Below are 23,847 nucleotides of genomic sequence, written 5' to 3'. Positions count from 1 at the left end.
TAAAAAACCTATTTTTGCATCATAGCTGGGCTGGAAAAGCAAGTCATATTCAAGAATAAAAGAGAAAGGCATATGGAGGACATCCAGCTGAGCAATGATCAGAGGCAAGGCAGCATGTTCAGGAGTTTGTTTTTGCTGTATTGGAAGTCTGTTTTGAAAACAACTTCAAATTGTTTCATTTGATCATTGGAGGAATGAAAGCAACACTGGTAGGCTTTGCCATCAAATAGTATTGGCATTTTTTTCCTTTAATATTTTTAAAAATTCAACACATGGAATTTTAGAGCTGAAGTACAAACGTCTTCAATTATGTTTGCTGTTTCAAAATTCAACAGAAAATAGTTATTATGAAGGTTTATTCATTTCCGCACTATCTATTCAGTGATGTTTTATTTAACAGCAGAAAGTCTGTGAACAATAAGTATCAGCAATGAAATAATAATATAGAAGATATTTTCTTTTGAGACTATGGGCTTTCCTCCTTTAAGAGAGGAAGTTTTTCATTGTTGTAAAGGCCAGTTGCTTTTAACCACCTGACAAACAAAGTCTATTAACCCACTATAAATTTACAAATACATCAAGTAGGCACACTTGACACTGTAAGAGAGTATAATAATTAATAATAAAATAGTAATTAATAAAAATTAATTATGAATATACTGTAAGGTATAATTATATGTCTACCAAAAAGAAAGAGATAAGGTAAATATAGCTATTCAAAAAGAAGAGAAGAAGAAATCTTGTCATTGGGGATGTCCTTGATTTAAGTAATAGGAACCAGGTTGTATCATTTTAGGAAACCTACTAAGGATTCAATTTGAGTAATAAAACTATGGAAAGTGCCCTATACAACAGAAATGCACTAAAGCATCCCATTTAAATATGATGTAACTTCCTCTAATACCTGTTTAGTATTGCATTTGACCTTCAGCTAGATTTCAGATCCTTGCACCTTTACAAGAGTAAGGAATTGACATATGAAATACAAACACATGAAACTTTTTTCTTAGAGAAGTATTGAGTGATCTGGAATATCTACCCTCTTAAGAATAAGCAATGATTCACTAAATTTTTCACTTAGAAGGCAATATGTCAATACAAGACTTAATTAATCAATTACTTTAAATGTTGGTAAAGTTAAAGATTCAGAATCTCTTCAGGAAAAAAAGCAGCCAGAGCATGAGAATAAGACTTTAGGAAAGTCTCCTGAGAAATGTAATCTCATTAGAGAAGCCAACCATCACACTGAGAAGGACAGTGTCTTTTAAAGTGGAAATGACAGCTTGTAAAGATTTCTCAGAAACAGATTTTCCCTATCTAAATTAAGGTTGCTGAATCATTGCAGAAATTATTACCTATGTTGGCATGGGTTTTCACAGTACTTTCTCTTTCAGAAGACTGTATTTAGACTAAATCATAAAAAAAAAATGTAGAGAGGTAGTAGTAGAAGACTAAAAAAACCACCAAACCAATTTTTTTTAAACCACATTTTAAATTATATTTTTAAACACTTTAGGCCACTTTATAGGTAGTCCTCCAACTCAGATAATGCTTTTTATTCTTAAATAGATTCTTTCCTATAATAGTCCAGACACTAGCCAGATACTAGGTTAGAGAGGATATACAGGGACTTTATTACAGCATTTTTAACACACGTGTTATCTGTCCTAGCCTGTAGCTAAATAATATGGTATTTCCATTGCTAGCAATAGATCACAGGATTTATACAGAGTTTATGAGGCCTCAGGACTATGGCTTGTCAGATTTACTTCGTCTGACCTTGTCTTGATCTGCCTGGAACTTTGCTTTGACCTGGTTTAGCTGTAACAGTATTTTTCTCTAACAACCAGATGACTATGTTTAATTGGTTTTAATATGGCTTGTCTTCTTATGGTATACCCATAGTTTTATATACAGTTGTAATAAGAGGGTGTCCTGTATAGAATGAGATATTTGTGACTCTAATGTAATGAAACAATGTAGAAAAATACAGGTCCAGTATGACAGCAGAGGCCTTGAAAAGAGGAGGCACAGGATGCACTATAGAGGAATAGAGGCATGGGGTGATAAGAGATGGGGCACAGGCTGACACTGGAAAGCCTGTGGCTATAAACAAGACAACAATTAGTTAAATAAATGCAGACCTCACAGAACTTGTTTTAAGGTTATCACAAGTGCGCTATATGTAGTAAATTTGGACGTAATGTGGACTTGCAGACCAATGAAGAAAAAGCAAGGTTTGAAAGAATTAGCAAACAAATAGAAATGACGCCAGCAGACCCTAAAGTGAAGAAGAAACCAACAACGTCAACATCATAGTCTGCCCAGTGAAGGAGTTGGGGTGCTGGTGATTCACCACATGTTATCCCAACAGATGGAAGGATCCTGAGGGGCAGTGGAAGAGTAAGCACAAGACCAGAAAAAGGGTTAGCAGGTAGGAAATGTGTGATACAACTGTAACTGTATTATTATTTAATGGAATTTTTGGGTTTGGTTTGGTTTGGTTTGGTTTTTTGATATGGTGGTATTTTTTCTTTATATTCCTTATTTTCTTCTTTTTCTATTATAATTAGATGTTGACTAACTCTATTTAGACTGTCAAGATTTCAGTTATACTAATAATGAACTCCTTGCTTAACATATAATCATTGATTCCTTTTTACCCACAATGTTTTTGAGCAGAAGATATAATTCCATTGTAATTTGTATATCTTTATTAAAATCCTGTGGAGTCCATATATTAGATTAAAGAAATCTCTCTGCTAAAATTGTAAACCAGATTCTTATCTCCTACTGTGATGCCTCTAGGTGAATCTACTGTTTTTCAGCAGAGGTCATATAGCTGTATATGGTGAAATAATAAAAATGTCCAGCAGCATATGCCGCATAGTGCTCATCCCAAGTAGGTCAGTAAAGGATGTATTATTTGTCCCATTATAAGGAAAGAATCAGCAGGCATGGAGACTCAGGATCATTAGCATTTTGGTATCAGAATTTCTATTTTCTATGCCCTCGATGACACTGAAGGTTAGAACTGTGGATCTACAGAAGAAACCATAACTGACCTAGATGGCCTTCTACATAAATTAGTCTAACCTGACAGTGGACTTAGCATGTTTTTGGTTAAAGATATGCTTCAGGATTCAGGATTCAGACCAGAACTCATTGAAGCTGTTAGAATAATTCCCTCTGGATAAGTCTGTAATGCAATCCGCAGACCATTGCAGCCCTTTTAAACTCCCATGCAATCCACATTTTGCTAATATCTTTTTAATAAGAGATGCATTCTAGTACTCTCAAAAGATGTGGATCTCCTATAAAAAATATGAACATAAATTATTATATAATATGTAAAAGCTGGAGCCTTTAGCATTAACCCTAAATTCCACATAAGTTCCAAAAGCTTTGGCTTTTGTTAGTTTAATTTATGGTCCTAACATTTTTTTAAGAATATAGTGCATGGAGTTAGTGAATAGAAACTGGGGAATATGGAACTAAACTCACAAACCAGGTGTAAGACCCCTCTATGTCATTCATGTTGCCCAAAGGGCTCAAAAACACACTATGGGTTATTCACCAGGCATTCATTTGGTGATATACAGGCATCAGATTGAATGTTGGAGACACGTGTGGCAGGTAGTGTGACACCAAGGAGCAGTGACAGACATGGTGATGGTCCATCACGCTGTTGTAATCCTTCCCCTTCATAGCACGTGCTGAGGGCTCTGCGTTAGCTGTGCAGGTGGACGTGCCTGGCAAACTGCTCTTGGGTCACCATCTTGCCCAGCTGCCCTGAGAAAAAACTACACGTGGCAAAATGTGACATATTCTCCACATGATCTGCTCCAGCAGGGGTAGGCAAGCAGGAAAAACAAAAGGAAAAAACCTGTGAGCAAATCCAACAGAGCATTACCAAATACCTGTCAGGACTGGAAGCAGTTAATACACCAGACGACTGACATTTAGCATGACTAAAAGGCCTTTCTGAAGTGAATGGTTTCGAGACACAATTTTTAAATAATTATGAGAAATAATATGTGAATAAAATTTTGAGGGCCATAATTGTCATCAGAAAATACAACTGCATTTTACAGCAAGCAGTAAATTCTAACATAAGGAAATTCATGTTGTTTCAGGCATGTAGTACTCTGTACTCAACAGAATAATGCTGTTAGTGTTTTACTCATAACTTTTCTATTTGATATGGTTATTTCACTCTCATTCTTCATGAGCTGTCAAAAGCTAAATCCAAATGAGTACGTCACCTTTTAGAATCAATGCGGCGAAGGCATTCATCTGATAGTGCATTTCTCTACATTTTCAGATTAAGATCAGCCTTTGAAACATAGATGAATCTTGTTCTCCTGATCAAACTCTGTTTGCTGGATTATTGGGGCTTGCAGAAATTTATCTCTAAAAAATTTATCTTCTATAACAAGGCAGAGGAATGTTTGCTGTGAAATTTTGTTTTGTTTTATTTTGTTTTAAGTGACAAACTTGCTGATTTCCAAATTCTCTGCAACTCAGCAGATACTGGTACCTTTAGAAAAAACTGTAAAAAGAAATTGGCATGATTCAAATTAAAAAAATAAATACTTGACGAATGTACATACCAAATATTTTTTCTTAACCCAAGCAAAAAATTACCAGTTAATTCAGGTGCTTAAAATAAGCAACAACCCTAATTAAATCCCACAAATAGAGAACATTGCTCAGATTAAGAACTTCCACTCTTTATATTTACCACAATTATACCTGTATAACCCAGATCTGAACAGAATTTTTATGGTTTGGCCCATATTTATTTAAAATACATTCTGTACTGGCACAGTTTTTGTCTTTCAAATCCTTATTTCTTTCTTCCCCTCCCCTGCCCCCACCCCAAATATTACATTAGTTTTGAAGTTCAGAGTAGTCTGTTACAGAAACTTCAGAAAGTAGAAGGAATTCCATTACTTGTATCATTTAATTTACTAGCAGGGATGATCTCTAGCTGGAAAACATTGAAGTTTACTAACAAATTCTAGGATAATATGCACTCTTTATGCATTTATATTTCTGAATATGAACAATACATTCAGCAAAATGTATGCAGCATTCCAGGTTAAAAGCAAACCCTGAAAACCCATAGTAATGTATTTTTTAAATGGCAAAGACAGGTATTTAAAAGAGGGGAATATTAGGTTCACAGCTCTGCATGAAATATCCTGCCCTGCTTTTTTTCCATCTTGAGCAAAGATTAAAGCAGGAGTATTATCAAAACCAGTAAACTAACAACTAGAAATTACAGTATGTGAAAAGAGAGGATCTGTATCTTCAGAACTACAGTATAAGCATGGCAGGAGTAATTTTAACTGCACAGTTAACATATTTGGCAGAAGGAGAGTAGCTGGGGGTACTACAAGGCATGCAGCCTGGCTAGCACAAGGAAACATCGTATACTCAGTGAGGGAACCCATTCTTCAATCATTCCAGAATGACTTGCCCTTTTTTTGAGAAATAGGTGGAGACCCTGTCTCTTATCCTTTCCTCCTTACCTTGGAAGAAATAATACTTCTATTACAATTGATGATCTCAGGAAAGGATGGATAGGTTTGTAGATCTAAAAGGAAATTATCTTCTTTTTATACCAGAATTGTCTCAGAAAGGGCAGTATAGGTGATTGGAGCCGTGCATGGAGCTCAGAGGACTTGGCTTGTAGGCTACCACATGTCCAGGCACACAGTCAATGTCCTGAGCCCTGCAGCTCCTGCTGCAGTCCTTGAATTTGACATGTGATTCTTCATGTCTTCTAATTATGGAGTTAGGATACCTAAGCTGTGTGTGAACAACAGAAGCAAACTAGGCTTTTCGTATTTCAAGTCAGCAGCCAGATGCAAACGGGACAGTAGGGAACAAAGGGAAAGGTACTGCTGCAGCAATGTTGGTGCAGCAGGGAAGGTTGTTGCTGTATGCAAATTTCCTTGCTTGTTTGCTGCAACTAGAGAATCTCTGAAATGAACCACTAGAAGAGTATTTCATAGCAAATTTCTAAGTCTTCCTGTAATAGCAGCACACTAGCTGTGCAGCTCATTTCAGCAAGATCTTTTTGGAACAGTTAGATAAATTAATTGCGAAGGATGGGTGGCAATGAACACGGCCCATTTGGGCTGCTGCAAGCAAATGTATCCCCTCATGCATGAGAGAGGCCCTCATTTTGGGCATCCCACAAAAATCCCATATGATAAATGGTTGTTCATGAAGCAGAAAGTGAAGAGTGAGTTAAAAGGCAGTTCACATGAGAAGGAAAAACTGTCAAATACAGGGAAAGAAAAATAGTTCACAGAGAAGAGAATGACATAGAAAAAGTCAACTGTAATGCTAATGATGTAAAAACATTTTTCCCTTTTTGTTCATACTGGGTTTTAGTTAGTCTTTTCCCACCTTCTCCTCTGTCTATAGTTTATTTAGCAACCACACAGAGCTGTCCTGCTATAAACTGACTCCTCAGATGTGCTTTGTGCATTGGAAAGTGTATTTCAAAAGGTGCATAGTATCCACTTCCAGGAGCTATCTCAATCTTCTCTGTGTTATTCAAGTTTTAGTGCACAGACTGCCAAAGCATATCCATTATTGAAAAGATGATCTCACCAGTACTGAAAATAGAGTTCTTCAAAAAAAATCCTGCTATTCTATACTTTTTCTCACTTTATGAAGCTTAAGCGGAACTGAAATGATGCATAAATCCAGAGCAAAAGACCAATATGCGGCTCATCCATATTGGGGCTCAACCATATTGTTGAAAAATAATGCATACAACTTAAAATTGATAGCAAAATTCTTTAAGAAAATGTCTTTCGTAATTCAGTATTCTTAAAGTTTCTTCTGCTAAAAAGAAGACACAGTCTTCCCATTGCTATAATTGTAGCAGAAAATAATTAAAATTTGCTCTACTTTAAATTTGCTCCATTTTCCATTTGTTTGTAATGTTGAATGATAAAGAAGAAAGCCAAAACCAAAGCAGAAAGGTATAGAAATATAGTTAACTATTAACTTGTCATGAAGGTAAATATCATGCATAAAGTAGCCTATCCCTGAAACTTCTCATAGATGACAAATAAATCAGTGCATGGAGAGACTTCCAGATGAACATGATGACAAATCAGATCTGAGATTACCATGAAGCTGATGCTACTCCCTGTAATCAGGCAAAAAAAAAAAAGGAAATATTGACTTCAAGACTAACCTACAATGCAGATGTAAGTGAAAAGCTGCATAGACTTATTTCTTGTGAATGGGACTAATTTCTTGCTTGCTAGGAACCTTTAATCTGAAAAGCTTGAATACTTTTATGATATGCTTTTAATTGCTTAAAGTATTTGACTGTATATTATTAGAATAACTGTAGTAATTTGGAATATCTCCCCTTTCTCAGATTTCCATTTGTTTATTTTTTCTGAAGTCATATGTGCTCGGTAAGTCATATGTGGGTTTTGTCAGCTAGGAGTAGTGTCTAGCATTGGTGAGAAAGGTTTTCTTGAAAATGACATAATGTGCACACCTTGCTTCTGCAGTCCTCACTTACAAAGACACATTAATGCCCTGCTTGAATAAATGAAATTGTTCACATTAATATACACTGCAGTACCTGACTTCACACCAACTCTTAAATTTTCTTAACATGTTTCTTTAATGGGGAAAAATTCTTAACATTTGCATTGTAAGTCAGAGAGCAATGACTTACATATTGGTTCACTAACTGTAAATGCACAAACTAGTTTGTGATGGTATATGGGGTCAGGCTTACAAGACTGTCATTTAAATCATTTGACTTTCAAGTCAAACCAAAGTTTGACATTCAAGTGAGTGTGTTTGAAATTTGGTAGGACTTATCATATATATAGAAATACAAAGCAATTCTAGTTTAACAGTCACTCTTTTTTTGTTCTTTTTTTTTTGACTACTAAAGCTTTGGGAAAATACTGTGCACTTTCTGTAAATACTCATTTTATTACATTTTCTTCATTCTATTCATTAAAAGGGATTGCAGTAATTTCTGAGGATTTAATTTTTTTTGAATATTGTGCATGTGTTAGAAGTGGATCTCATCTGAAGAGTCTGAAAATTGTAAAGGAAACTTAAAATTATGTCACAAATTTATATGTATAGACCATGTGTGTGTGTGTCCTTTCTTACATCCATAAAATGTCAGTAAAGAGGAGTATCTATATTCTGTCCATCATTATTACTGTATTTCATCTTCACAGAGCAAAATCTGCCTTGTCTTCATCACAAGCAGGCAGTTTCAAAGTGTGAAAATTACAGCATTCCATCTTTAGACACATTGTTCCAGTTCCCATCACAAAGAATTTTATTTATATGTGTGCTCAAAGTCTATACGAGTGGAAATACTGATTTCGCTCAAGAAATACACCATTTTAGCAGAATCTTTCTGGCAATTGTGCTTGTCAAGAATGGTCATGTTCAGCTTAGCACTCTGACTACTATTCATGATGGAGACTTCTTGCTTTTGCACAAAGTATGTTAAAGTTGTGAACACACATGTGCATTTGAGTTGGATTTTCCGTAATAGTTTATACACTGTCTTCATTCTTCAAGGCATTCTACACTTAAAAAACCAGAATAGTGTAATCAGCATGACTTTTGTTCTTCTGTCACTTTCTTCTGTATATGAATCTTTTCTATAAACAGGAAGGCAAATAATAGACCCAGTGCATAGCGTCAAGATTCTTCTTATTCTGTATAAGATGTCCTCACCAAAGTGTAACTATACTATAAACTCTTAATATTCATACATGCATTTTTGCAGTCACATGTTAGCCACAATACGGAGTTGCAAGCAGAAAAATGTGTGTGTTTATGTGTAAAAGAACATTCTTGCTATGTTCAGTGGCCTGTTTTTAGCTTTAAACATCCATATCTTGCGTTGCTTTACGTTGGACAATTTTACTCAGTGCATATTTCTCTCTCCCTTCATTTTCTGTAAAGTGTATTTCATGGTTCCCCTAGCTTTTCAAAAGAGCTATCAAGCTTATAACATGATACATAGACCTACTGCCTTACTAAGTTGATGTATTTCATATGTGGAAACATAGTGTGGCATATTATACAATGCATCTTACTGGATGTTTTTAATAATCCTTCTGACATACATATTGCTCCTATAAATATTCTGATTTACAGTTGAAATCAGTGGGGTTGAGATTTCACCATAAAACTGTATTAATTTGTTTTAGGAATGTAAATTATTGTTAAAAAATTCACCTAATCTCCACCTGTGCAATAGAAGTATTTTAGTGATTTTTAGTTTGAGCCTTCATTGACAGTGGCACTTCAAGTAGAATTAAAATATTTGTTTCATACTTTAATGACCGAATGCAGTGTCTCCATGTGGCACCATAACACTTCTTAGATAGAACCCTTTTTAAAATGAAATACTGAAAAATGTTTACTGAACAATATTGAAAAATGCTCCTCCGTGTGCTTGCTTGGGGTGTTCCTTGTAGCTAAACCCTCTGTACCCGGCCCCAGGAATTTATACACACATGCACATGTGCATGATCAGCTCCAGGTATCTGAGCTTAGAACTATAAAAAGTAAATATAAGGATTGATCTCTACTAAGATAAACCATTTTTGGCTCTTAAGACATTATCTGGTGACGTAATCAATGTTTGTCAGCTTTTTTTTTTTGAGAGAAAACAAAATTATCAATTGAAAATAATGATGCCAGTATTTTTGCCAAAAATATATAAAGGATTGTAACTGTTTATCGTTTACCTTACCTCTGTTCTCCACCTTCCTGTGGTAAGGCAAGAAGATTTAGTTACCAGGGTCTGATCTGGCTCAGAAGAAATGTCAAGTTCAGGGAAACATATTAAGGGGGAGCCTAGATGTGGATGTATTGCACAGAAGCTCTCAGTAGCTTTACTTGATATTCAGGGTTAAGACAGAGGATAAGATAATTTACAGAGGGATTGTGACACTCAGCAGTATTACATTTCTGAGCTTTGAAATGTCACAGCTCATAACATTCAATATTTCTGGTTCTGGCAAAGACAAAAATTAGTTCTTGTATGTGTAACTAGAAGAGGGGTAACCTTGATTTCTAACTGGCTAAAGCACCTCTTCATATACACTATATATATTACCATATATGTTAGGTATAAGATATACAAAAATTTATTAAGGCCTATGTCTGAATGTTGTGCATTCTGAAAATTCAGGAACAACTTTGAAGGGAGAATTGGGAAAAAAATCACATTTCATTTCAAGAAAAGAGATTAAATAGCTAATAATAGTAAAAGGCAGGTTTAAAATTATCAAGGATGAATGCCAAATGCATTTATCAAATGACTATGCATATAATGGGTCACAGCTTCCAAGTATATATATTTGTTATAGACATGTGTAGATGCTTAAGTGTACCTATTAATTGCAGACACTGGAATACAAACTGTTCTTGGTTTACAGTGCTTTCCTATATGCATATGAAAACGAGATACTCTTCTAAAGATAAGATTAAATCTGAGAAATTGAAGTAATGAATGGTTTAACTCTTTGAGAGAGAGGAGATGAATATATTTGTCTTTTAGAATCTGAAGAGGTTGGACGTACAGTAACATTTGAAAGCATTACCAGGAAGGAAAGTACAGAAGTTTGATTTCTTTTTTTTCTTTTTTCCCTTTCAGATATTCACATCCTTGTGTTAATTAACTTGCTCATATAAATACAGCAGGATTGTTGTTTTTTTTTAAATAACTCTTTACTGAATATGTCAACAAGATAATATATAGTGTATAGTGAGGTTTTGAAGTTAACAATGCGTGCAACATGGCAGATTGCAGAAAACAGATAATGCAGACTTCAAACCATCTATTTTTCCATGTTAAAGGTAGAAAGTATACCAAACACAGAACAGAATCAAGTGTGCATGTCTCAGTTAAAATCAATTTTATGAAAGATCATCTTCAGATATTTGGGACCAAATGATGATAATAATTTTAGTAGCTCATCTGTTTCTGAGAGGATCAGAATTCAGCTCTCATGAGGCACATTTCCACAGAGCCCCAGTATAAAAAAGTTTGCCAAATATCTTTTGTACTAGTTCTCCAGGTGGACTACTAGCCAGTGTCCTTTTAAAGAGCAAGACATTCTATGTTTTACAAATCTTTAATGCCAAATGCTTCAATATTGCCTATATTATCATCTAGGATACAAAATGCCCTGTTCAGTAGAGTTCAGGGAAGGAGTGATCATCAGCTTCCTAGGATTATGTCTGTGTTTAGAAAAGAGCATCAGGCAGGATTTAATGAGGCTCAGAGCCCATAACTTTTGATTTTGGCACTCATTTCTGTTTTGTTTTTCCAGTGAGCTGGAAAGATAAGTCATGAGTAAAACCATTATTCTCATGTTCTAAAGAAAAAAATTTAATATCTCCATGTTATAATTTAAGGTAAAGAAGTACTATAAATGGAGAATTAAATGGGAATTAACCACTTCACTGTCAAAAGCTGAGACTGAACTTTCACTTCAATGTCATTACAATAAAGTGCCTTATGTAGACCCTTAAAACCATAACAACAATACAATATGCATAGAGTCCTTTTGCTTGCAAAGTTAAATTGATACATTTCTCAGAGGGAGAAATTTTCTCTCATGAAAAGAGAAAATGATTGAGAGAAAAATGTAATTGTACTACTGTGGTAGCAAATAGCATATGCTATTTCATTTTTGTGTTTTACGTGACATTCATTGTAGTCCTTTATTGGCTTACAGAGAAACCTGCTAATATCTTTTCAGTCCAAAGCAAACCAATCCCTAAATATTCTTATGAAGAAATTCAATAATAACATCTCCAGTAAGAACCTGTTAGCAAAAAGTCCATGCATCCATCAGGTGTTTGTTTCTGCCAGCAAACTATGTGCAAGGAACACTTGTTATAGCGACAGAATCTGTGAAAACAAGGACCTGTTTGCAAATAAGTAAGTCTTCAGAAGGAATCTAAGCACTGAACACAACAGTGTTGTGATACTGCTTTAACATAATCTCCCTTAAACTGTTATTTTATACCACTCACGAATCTTTTCCGTACATTGATATCAGCTGTTAGCAGTATACAATGGGATATGGGTGAGACTTTGTAAACTACTCATTTGCTCTCAGGTCCAATGAACCTGTTCAAATCAGGACCTGGAAGTGAACATTTTGGATGAGTTGTCTATGCACCCATTTGGGACTTCTGCTCTAATAGCCTTTAGTTAGTATCTGTGCTCAGATATTTGTACTAAGGGAAGATGATCCTATTTTTACAAAGTCCAAGGAAAAAGCTACTGATATTAAATTTTACATTGCCGAAAGATAACTGTCCATTTTTAACTCTTTTCCCAAATATCTTACCTAGTGAAAGTTGTCCATTATATACTTATCCAGATGCGTCCTGAAATGAAGCCTCAGCTGTTTGTGTGACTGACTCTTTGAAATGTCCCAAACTCTCTTGTAGGTTGAAATACATGAACTCTTTTGCAGCTGGATAGCAACTAGAACTGAGAGAAACATTCTTCAAATGAAACATATGACCTTTCAGTTGGCTACAACTGTGAATTTGCTTAGATAATACTCCCAGTTTTATCCACAAATTTTAGTATAAGTGGCTTGTTACTTTTTTACAGAAGTGTATTTATAGAAAATAAATTTTATCAGCAGCCCATACCAATATATATATTATTCTTCATACTGAAAAGAAGCATAAACTATGCTATCTTTAATCTCATTTTGATTTTTCATGTAGGTAAGTGAGTAATAGTCCACAGATAGATATATATACATTTCATTACCCGAGATCAAAATGAACACTTTGTGAGTGCCTTCTGTTTTCACCCTATTAGGGCAGTAACCACATTCATTGTCATCAGTTTGGGGTTGTGGATCATTCACCTACAGTATAGCTGAACTCCCTGAACAAGTAATTTGCTACAAATAAGGCGCCTAGCTCATCTTGAAACTATGGTATCCTGAGGCCTAGAACAGAAGGTGTTCATCAAGGAGGACAAAGATTCCTCCAGCATCAGTCACTGAAGCATGAAATTCTAGTAAGCGTGTACTTTCAAAGGATGCCTTTTGAAATAAAATGTACAGCTAGTTATTTCAGTGAAATTAAATACTACATCCACACCCAGTGGAAATCTCTGGCTCTACTTAATTTCAAACAAACTCCAGCATGCAATGGAAGCGTGCAGAAGCACAACTATTTGCTGCTTGTCTTGTGGGCTTTGGCAGCTAAAACATATTAAACAAACATAATGTAAGTATCAGCCTTCTCATCATAATATTCAGTAAATAGGTCACAGAAAAAAACACTTTGCATAGACGTCTCTACCTAGAATTACACCATCTGAAATCATATGGCAGCCTTTTATTCAGCAAAATTTCAGTGACTTTACTATTACAGTAGCCACACAGGTTGCCTAAAATACCTGTTATAGCTGGAGAAAATAGCAAATATACAGAATATAGAGTGGAATTTCAAAATGTGATTATAAAAGGTGTTAGAGGGAGGATGCGGTTCCTTATACAATGATTGTACTTTGCCATCAATCATAACTGGATTCATTTTGCCATTGCAGAAAATGAGTGTTATCATGCGATTTGAATTTGAGAAACTGCACACTCATAGACTGCTGCATTTCAAGAATGGGTTGCGTGAAATAAGCAAAGGAAAGGATTAAAACCCTCTCTCCCAACATAAGCGGCCTCACAAAGTGAAAAGTCTAAGCATTCCACAGCGAAAGTGCTTCAGCCTTTATTTCCAGTCCACTGCTAACAGCTTCTCCTTCTCCCTAGTTGGTCACTGTAAAAAGTTTTCTCTTTGGTTCCTCACTCCCTCAGGAAAGGTTTGTCTCTGTCTTTTGTTCCTCTTTGTTGCGAACTTCTGTTTGTCCCCAAGCTCAGATGAAAGTGAGACACATAAAAAACAAACAAACTGAAAAAAAAAGGAAGAATTACATTCCACCACTGAGCTGGCAAGAAATCCAGAGTTCTTGGCAGTCACAGAGTCAATGGAGTGGCTGGAACATTATATAAGTTTGAGAGCAGCATCATGGTTTTAATACAAGCATGATGTTTCGCATAGTGTATGTAAAGCTCAAGAACTCTGAAAGTATTCCAGCAAAAGAATTTGAGGGAATAAAAGAGCAAATTCTAAGCCCACCTACTGCTTATAAAGCACAGATCATTGTGGAAAACTTCCAAAAGCTTAAGATAAAAGAAGGGTAATTCAGAGGCACAGTGTGTACTTGTGTTCTCAAAATTCCTCAGCTAATCAAATGCTTAGTTAATGTCCGTCTCTGTACACTTAAATGGAAAAAAAACCCCAACCAACCAGGATTTATACGCGATCTTCCCTGCTGAAAATATTGCAGTTCATGATAGGCCATGAGGCCTTTCCAGTAATAAATCAATTTTTAAAAGATCTTTCTTCCTTGTTTTCTCTGTTTGTTTGCCTTTTTTCCTATTTCTCCACAATGAACATAACTCAGACCCCTAAATCAAACGGGGCTTGAACCATAAAAGTCAACAGCAACCTTTCCATTGGAATCATATTTTGTGTCATGTTTTCAGCAATTTGCACTTTTAGATTCCAAATTCTACATGAATATTGCAGAGCTGGGAGCACTCAGAATTTCCCTCATCCAGGCTTTACCTGAACATGCTGTGTCAACAAATGCTGCTCTATTAAAGAGAGGTGCAACTTAATGACAGCTATCTGTTACATACTGATAACCTTCATCTCCCACTGAGAAGGGTCAGAGAATGCCTAAAGCTTTTTAATCATAATGAAAAGCAGGAACAGTTTCTATCATAAAAGTATATAGTATTGGGGGACATTTTCAGAGCAGCTTTTGCAAACAGGAATCAAGGTCACTTTGAGTTTGACACTGAGTTCTGTCTACCTTTCCTATTCCAAGTACATTGGGAGAAAACTAATCAAATGAGAAAATAGCCTTTTTGGTAGCACTCAGAACTCCAGCTTTCAGTTGGAGGTAGGAAATGCAGAACTGAGAAAGGGGAATGGAAGTATTTCCAACTGTTTGAAGTTCAACCGTAATTGCTGGGTTCAAGTCAGAAGGGTTGGACCCATTTTATCTGAATTGCTTTTGTCCATTCCTAGTGACCCTGTTTTAATATGCACTTAGTTTCCTGTACTACAGGACACCTAGAAACTTAACATCCCTCAGACAGCTTCGACAGCAAAGTGGTTAATGTTTGAAGAATGAGTCATTCTTTCCTTTGCCATGACATTGGGTTCTTATTGTACAACCCTGTACAGTACTTAGCAATATTTTTTAAAGATTTAAAAAGCAAAGAGTTACAAAACCATTTGCAATTAACTTGAAATAGAAAAGATAGCACTTTTTTTAAATCCCATTATATAGTACACCGTATAAATTACAGAGTATTCAAATGCATAAATGCATCTGGGTAACATTTATCAAATGTAATTTTTTCATTGTTGTTGGGGGGTTATTTTTTCCAGAGTTTTTTCTCTTTGTCCTAGACACCCCCATCTCCTCTCACTATCACGTATGACAGTGCTCCAGGTCTGAGACATTGCTGTTGCAGTATCGCATGTTGTTGGGGATGTGGCAGTCTGTGTAGTTAATGCCCCCATTTGGGGTATAAATGGGCTGCAGTCTGAAATCTCCTTTAAGGAGTTGATCATTATTTAAGGAGACAATCTGGAAGCTGGTTTCCGTCATCTCCAGGATGGAGTTGTCCTTCTTGGTCCCTGCCTCGCAGTAGTCATCTTTCCGACGGCCCCGGTTATATTTCCACTTCTGGGAGGTGTAACGCCCTTTTTTGTGCATGTGCCAGCAAAAAATGCTGAGCAGGACCACGAGGACAAATATCACTGCACCCCCAATCAACCCTGCCAGCAGAAATGGGGAGCCCAGGTTCTGAGAAGTCGTCTGCTCATGGCTGGAGGGGATGTTGCTGCCATTGCTCAAAAAGGAAGCCTTGGTTGTGGCTTCTGAACAGACAGTGTCTTCTCCAGTTCGGTAGTTGTTATAAGTATCCAGCGGAACCAAACAAATCCGATAGGTGGATTTGGGCTCCAGATTTACTAGGCTTAAGTGTTGCTTCTCACCACTAACTATTCGTTCCTGAACAATTCCTCCTACCAGGCTATGGCCCATTTTAACCCATGTGAGTTTGTATGCCATCACAGTAAAAAGAGACATCCAATTAACTTGGATGCAAGTGTCATTCACAAAATGGATGGAGAGTTGAATCCGTTCAGATATAGGAGGTGTCACCCTTTCTCTGTCCTTCCTGTCAGGCACAGTGGGGAGCGTGGCTATGGTGGGAGTGAGAGGATTATATTTGCTACTTGGGGGAGGAACTGATGAGGTGGGAACTAATGTAGTTGGCATGGCTGTAGCTGGGACTGGGGTGATGATAAGTGGCAGACCAGGGGTGGTGGTGGGGCATGACAACATATTCATATTGAGCTCCCTGACTGCCATACCTCGGACCTGCTCTGGTCCCTGGCACATAAAACCCCGTACATTGATGGAAGTGGGAATAAATTTGAGCCATTCAGTGACCCACTTAATACTGCAGTCACACAACCAGGGATTATTCCTTACAGTGAGTTGCCTCAGGTTGTGGAGATTATCAAATACCCCCTTTACCAACATCCGAAGTTGATTGTTGGAAATATCAAGACGTTCCAGTTTGTGGAGGTTTGAAAAGGCTGTAAGTGGTATATGGGTTATCTGGTTGTCCTGCAAGTAGAGCCTTAGCAGGTGTGTACCTGGAAGATCGGGAGGAGGGTAGGTCAGTGAATTCCGAACTATTGAGAATTCCTTGAGCTTGGAGAGGTGGCTGAAGGTGCCTTCAGCTATGCCTTTATTAGTAAGGAGATTGCCATCCACAATCAGACGCTCCAGACTTGTAAGATTCTGGAAGGCCAGGTCTGAAATGACAGCAATTCGGTTTTCGTCTACTCGAAGTTCTTGTAAGTCCACTGGAAGGCCTACCGGTACACTGCTCAAGTGATTCTTGGACAAGAATAGAAGCTTGAGGCTGATGGCTTCCCGGAATGCCCCATCCTCAACACCAACAGTGGAGATGGAGTTGTCATCCAGGTGCAGCTCTTCCAGCTTCAAAAGCTGAGCAAGGGCAGCCCGAGAAATGGTCTGAATGTTGTTTTCCTGCAGGTGGAGAACCCTGACGTTCTTGGGCAGGTTCATGGGGAATTCATCTAATTGGTTGCCATACAGGTAGACTGTGTGCACAGACTGGACATTGTGCAACTCTGCAGGAAATCCAGCATTATTAATTTGGTTATTATGGAGGTAGAGGACGGTTACACCCTCCGGTATCCCAAGAGGCACTGAGGTCAAGCTTCGCTCATTACAGTAGACAAAGTTTCGGTCACAGCGGCACACTTTTGGGCAGGCCAAAGTTTTGGAGACCTGCATGTAGAACCCCAGGGAAAAGATAAGCCATGATTTCATGAGAACAGCCCAATCTGTGGGCCACATTCTAGTCCACGAACCCATTTCTAATTTAAAGAAATAAAGTACCAAAGTGTTAAAGAACTAATAACAATAACAAAGCACAGGTAGCAAAATCTCAGGTCATTAAAATTGGCTTCTATTTATGTCCAGTGTTCAGGCCAGAGTTAAAGTCCTGGAGGCTAAGTATAAAATAATCCTTTTATAATTGGCCTACCTCCTACTTTTGATAAGAAAGCCACAGTCTTATTAGCCAGGGTTACAAAGTTTGTTGCCTTCCTCCATGTGTGATGAAAGAAACGATAGCCGTATCTTTGCAGGCGAGCAACAGGTTAATTTAAAGCTACCAAAAGTCGACTGTATATGAGTTGCTTGGAGGGATAGTATTTCCTTTCACTGAAGTCTGTTGGTGTTACACTCAGCTTTCTGAAGTCAGCAAAGTCCTCATATCAGCTATCTGCTGGATCTGGCCTGCCTGTAAAAGAAAAGAGAAAAGAAAAAGCTGAATAGCATGAAATGTTTAATAGGGAAGATCAAGCCCATTGGAAGGCTATTCTAAGGCTGTGCTCTTTGTGGCTTTCTGGAAAAAAAAGGCATTAATATTAAACATTAGCTTAATATTACTGTTAAATAGTCTTGAAATAGATTTGATGCAAAGTCATTGCAGTGATCGAAGGACTTCCAGTGACTTCAGTGAAGGCTAGATCTATCACTTGTGTTTGCATATTGTATCTCCAGTCTTTGTCCCCTCACAGTCTGCTTCAAATCCTAAAACTAAAACATTTTACAAACCTAAAACTAAATCATTTAACTGGAAATTTTTGCTCAGGTATCTTTTTTCATTTGCAGAACCACTGACTTCAATGAATGCTATGCACTGATACCTGACACAGTAGACTCCGGGCTGTATTATTTAATCACACAATGTTTTTTTCATTTCCTACCAGGCTCTGGAATGTTCTGCTTCTATTTCTGTAATGCCATTATGTATATTCTCCAGCTTAATGCACACTGCCAGATTATTGCACCTCACTACAGTGAATTAGCTACTTATGAGGAGAGCCTTTTAAATAAGTATGGCAATCCACACATACAAGTTACCCTGCTGTAAGGCATATATTTGCTAAAACTATCATCTTGATATTGTTTCTGATGTGAACTGTGCTGTCAACAGACTTCAGAATTAGCTTTCCACTAAATGAAACGGGCTCACATCTGCTAAGTTATTGTTTTAGGATATCAGCTCAGATAACAGCAGTCGTGCAAAGCACTTCCTTTGAAACCATAAAGGTTAGATACCTCTTTTAATTTTGCTACACAGTTGTCTGTGAACGGCTTCATAAACAAATTTGTTAGCTTTAGTACAGATGAGTTCTTTAACATATATTATCAGCTTTTAAATGTACCTTTTAACTTTTACATTCCCAGATATTATTTATTATTCAGATCTGTAACCAAACAATTCAAATCTCTAAGGCATGCAATGAAGGATACGCAATAATGTATCATATGACATTATCTTGTCTTATGTCATTCCAATGGCTGAAAAAAGCTGCTGCATTTTACATACTTGAAGGATATAAACCTTGACAAGCACCAAGTCTGTGTTGATCTCAGGGTCTTGAATTGCAGTTACATAAGCACAGTATTTTTCCAGATTTTGTTGATCAAAACTCATTGGCTGGGATTTTAGGAAAACAGAAATTCAGTGAACAGAAATCATGTTTAAAAATCTCTTTTCCTTTATTTAAGCAGTTTAAGCACCATCCCAGTAATTCGGAAAGAAATGTAATTCAGGAGTACATGAAAGCTTGTTCTTCTGCTACAGCTGTGCGGTTTATAACGTCCCAAATGCTGCTTTTGGGAACCTTATGGACTGACAGTGTAGAAAGTCTCTTTACAAGTCAAACTGTTATAACCTTGCAACCTTGCACTTGTACATCACTATAGTTATTTGGAGCATCATCAGGTATCAGCCTCAGGTCTAGAGCAGTTGGACATAAGAAGTGAGACCCTGAAAAGTCCTGTAGCTTATCATTATCAAGTCAAATGGCAAGTGTTCCTGTACTGTGATGCAGTCTATACTGTGTTGTCCTTTTCTAGAAACAGTGAGATTAGCTACCCCACTGCTCAAGGTTTTCTCTCTTGCAGGCATATTTCAGTCAAGAGTGGTTTCTTTTCAATTATGTAAGATGACGTGATATTGTAGAGAAACCCTAACAGGATTACATTCTAACATGACCCTAAGTGTGACAGCGTATCCGCCTTTAATACGGCCTGGCTTCCATCTAGATCATACTGCTCTGATCTGTCATGACACTGCCTTTTTAAAATAAGAAAGGACACGCAGAGCCTCCTCTGAAATGCTTGGGATCACACAGAAAAATAGTGGTTCTCTCACTCTCTTTCCATCATTGGTGAGAGACAGCCTATACCTCTTAACAGGGCCAAAGCCCTGCACTGAGCTCTCTTTTGGTTATAAGTCAGATTGCTGATTAGGTCTTATTTGATTCCCGGGTACGACAGAAAGCCCAGCTGAGGACATGCAGCCACAGGCAGCTGCAGTTCCTGGTTTGCTGGGAATCTCCTAAGGAGGGAATGTCTTATTAAAACTGATTTATGCATTCACCTTATTCTAGGACTTTGCCCAGAGTACCTTTCACCCAGGTAAATGTGGCAGCTAAATAAAAGATTTCGGTAATGATTCTAGTAAATGGGTCGAACGCACAGCATTTCTCATTAGATATTACAAGTAAAAGAGCTTTGACTGGACAGTCACTTAAATATAGCAGCACTTTGGAAGCTGGGACTCTAGAGTTTATCTCCTTTGTATTGTTACATGGATTTTGCCCTTAGAAATCTGTTAAAACTTTCTTATTTTTTTCTCCCCTTATGATGATGAGAAAGGGAGTCCTTTTATTAATGCCAGTATCCTAATCTCCAGTTATCAGTCCTTAATAAACTGATACTATAAAATTCAGTACAGAAAATATGCATTGGTAACTACTGCTGATTGTATTAAGCAAGATCACAAGGACAAATCTCATTAAATATTTCTGACTGCAGGGTTGACTGTGGTGTGACAGAGGGAAGGAATGAGGAAGCAAAGATACAACTGAATGTGTTTAAATAAATTATTTGGGAAAATCTTTACCTCAGTAGTCTTTTATAACTGTTTAATAATAACTCATGGTATTAGTCATAGTTAGCAAACACAGAAGTGAGTTGTGTTCCTGTGTTAGAAGTCTCTACCCCAAAGACATTAAAAAGACTGAAGAGTTGAACAACCTGCCTAATATAAAAAAGAAACTCTGCAAAGAAAAACATACTTGGCAAATTCCAGAAGGCTGGAAAAGCTGAAACAGTTTGTTCTTTAGCAAATTGCCAACACTGAAGGCAAGTAGAGTAATGGAGCTTTCTCCCCATCCCTGCCATGTTGGCTTCCTAAAGCAAGCTCTCTATTTTCAATAGTCTTACAAGAACTGAACTGAGTCTCTCTGTGAATGAACTGAACATTTGCAGTAGAATTTTGGAAGTGCAGAAGTTAAAGGCACTCAATATCCTTAGCTTTCATGATTGTAAATCTTGGGAATTCCCTCATAAACTATAGACGGCAGTGACTTTGCTTATTGTGAAGCCAGAAAGTTCTAAAAACCAATCTAGGAAGCAAGGGTGAAGGTAAGGGAATTTGTCACAGTTAAAATTAAAGAAATCAACAAGCAAATACCTCAGTAATAACACATCTGCCCATCATCACCTTGGTCACTTTTGTTTCTATTTCCTTAGCCTGTACACTTGATTTCTATTATTTCTCACTATATCCTCCTTGGAGCAAAAGCCGCATCTTCCAAGTGTCTAGGACATTTCCTGTCTTACTGCAGCCAGGATATTAAATCCCATTAGGATTTAAGGAATGATATAATGAAGTTGAGAAAAGCACATTGAAATAGATGAGAGCATATGCACACATTTTAGGTGGCCATGTCTGAAAATTTGGCTTAATGGACTGAGTTCCTGACATCAATGGAAATGTTCCCTTTCATATCTTAAGAGGAATTTCTGATCAAGGTTTTTATCTCACTGTCTTTTTTCAAACCTGACTTATTTAAATACCCTTTTTACATGACTAATGCTAGCTGAATTCTGGCTTTGTGTACTAGATAAAAATTTCAAATTTGCTGTTGTTCAACACTGCATCTGAACAGCTCCTTTCAGATATTTTGATTAAAGGTATTTAAAGGCTGAAACTTCTGGCTACAAGTTGGGAAGGTGAAGACTTTATTAGTCTCCCCTTCACTGGGCAGAATCATCCACTCAATGAAGTTTTAGTCCCCCTCCTGTGCATAGCCATGAAATAATTTAGCTACAATAAACAAATATGCTTCAATAATTAATATATTACTGAAAATGCTAGCCAATCATAAATTTGTGGTATCTAGGCAAAAACCCCAACAACCCACTAGCAGTCTGCTTATGGAACTCTTTCCTACCTCGCTGACCAATATTGCCTCAGTGGCTGTGTCTATGGTGTCTAAAGAAGCTCCAAACCTGCCCTCAGGGCATCCTCCCCACATTTCATGCTGCAGTCTTCCAAACATGCAGTCCCAGGTGTAGCAGTCAAGGTCCCTTGACCCATTAATATTTGGGGTGGATAACAGAGAATCACGGGAGATGATAGCATATGGAGCACAGCTTGCATATAAATACTTACAGCCCTGTGTTTATAAGCACGGGAGTTTTCTTGTGCTCCTGAAGCCAGGTTGTCTGTCTTCATTAGTCTTCCCATGTTTTATATTAAAGCTATTAATTTTTTAGAGGGAATAAAATTAACAACACTTGGCTATTCTTTCCTTCAAGGAATCCTGAAAATAATCAAAAATAGGTCCTAGGAATCCAAGTTTTTTCTCTGATGTTCTAACTACTCAGCACCACTTTTCCTACCAGTACATTCATTTATCTGAACCTGAGTGCCATGCAACAGAAATAGAAAGGCAAGCAAAACCAAAACCAAATGGTCATATCTACTCTTTTCACTGCTACCAGTCAGACTCTTATTTAGCACAAAACCATTCAGCATAAATTTTCTTGGCTTTACTACAGACCAAGGTCATAATCAAGTCATAATCTTACACTACATAATTACAATATACAGTAAGTATATAAGTAATTACAAGGCTATTATGCCTGGAATTGAATGACAACCAGAAAACAAATCTAATTCCATTCCTCTGAAACCTAGTACAGAATTCCTAGTGCTTAAGAAAAATGCCCCTGTATTTCTATCATCTGGTAACAAAAATAATTATGGAATAATACCTGAAAAATCTTTTTTTTCCACATAAATAGAGTTCACATCTACACATGAATGAACATCTTGATTTTTTTAAACTGATTAGGAGCCTAAGGTGATGGTTTACTGTACATGTTTCTTTATGAATTACTTGGTTTTGAACTTTGTTGAAAATTTAATATGAGGCTATAATCTCTGCATCAAAGGCACAGACAAAATGACCCAAAGGAACCAAAATGCTTTTACAGGAAGCCTTTTTGCGTGCTTGCTGCTGTGGCTGCTTTCTACTTACGGGTGTGGATTATGTAAGAAGAGGCAAGGAGGAAGAAAAAGAGGTGAAGAGGAAGAGGAGAAACCATCCTTGGTGCCGTCTTCTAAAGTGAGTATCGATGGCAGGATAATGATCAGTAGCTAGTATTAGAAGGAAACCTGAAAGTGTCTCTGTACACTGTTATAGACACTAGGCAGTCTATATGGACAGATTTTGGCAGAGAAAGACATTATTGGCTTTGCAATACTGTTAGCAAAATGATTCAGCAAATGTACACAAATGAGCTCTTCCCTCGTATTCTTTTCTGCTCTGATCAGGACATTTCTGGTTTTGCCTCTCGGTTTACTCCTACAATACTCAAAAGCTCAGATCAGGCAGCCTACTGGGGGCAAATGAAATGGATTTGAATCTGCCTTGGTCGAGGCAGGACAAAGTTTGGAGAGTGGTACATCTTGCAACAATGAGTGTAAAGACGTCATTCACCATCCTTCTCCCCCTTGTTCTTCTCTAACTTTCCACTCCTCCAGGCCTTTTATCTCTTTCCAGCAACATTCCTGAAAATTATTAAGCAGACACACTTCCCAGAAGGATGCAGGCTTCAGGAAATCCCTTTTTTAAAGGTGTGGTATTATAGTCAACAAAAGCTTTGTCTTTGGTAATTTGGGTGGTGTACAGGCTCTTGACAGTCAACAGAAACCTGACAGAGCCCAATCCCTGACTGCCAGGAGGGGGAGCTAAGGCAGCAGGAAACTTTCTCTCCCCTCA

General features: G+C 37.2%; 1 protein-coding gene across 1 annotated transcript; it reads right to left on the bottom strand.

Moving 5' to 3' along the window:
* Positions 1-15,577: 15,577 nt before the first annotated feature.
* Positions 15,578-17,566, bottom strand: FLRT2 (fibronectin leucine rich transmembrane protein 2). The gene has a single exon (XM_009642464.2). The coding sequence runs from the start codon at positions 17,564-17,566 to the stop codon at positions 15,578-15,580; it is 1,989 nt and encodes a 662-aa protein (XP_009640759.1).
* Between the last annotated feature and the right edge of the window lie 6,281 nt (positions 17,567-23,847).

The sequence above is a fragment of the Egretta garzetta genome, unplaced genomic scaffold (assembly GCF_000687185.1).
Source record: "Egretta garzetta isolate BGI_Z169 unplaced genomic scaffold, ASM68718v1 scaffold507, whole genome shotgun sequence".
Taxonomy (NCBI): Eukaryota; Metazoa; Chordata; class Aves; order Pelecaniformes; family Ardeidae; genus Egretta; species Egretta garzetta.
Note: the sequence above shows the minus strand (reverse complement) of the source record. Positions and strands in the feature narration are given on the sequence as shown.

Bases quoted from the DNA above. Each gene is read 5' to 3' on its own strand.
- FLRT2 (XM_009642464.2), bottom strand. From the start codon at position 17,566: ATGGGTTCGTGGACTAGAATGTGGCCCACAGATTGGGCTGTTCTCATG.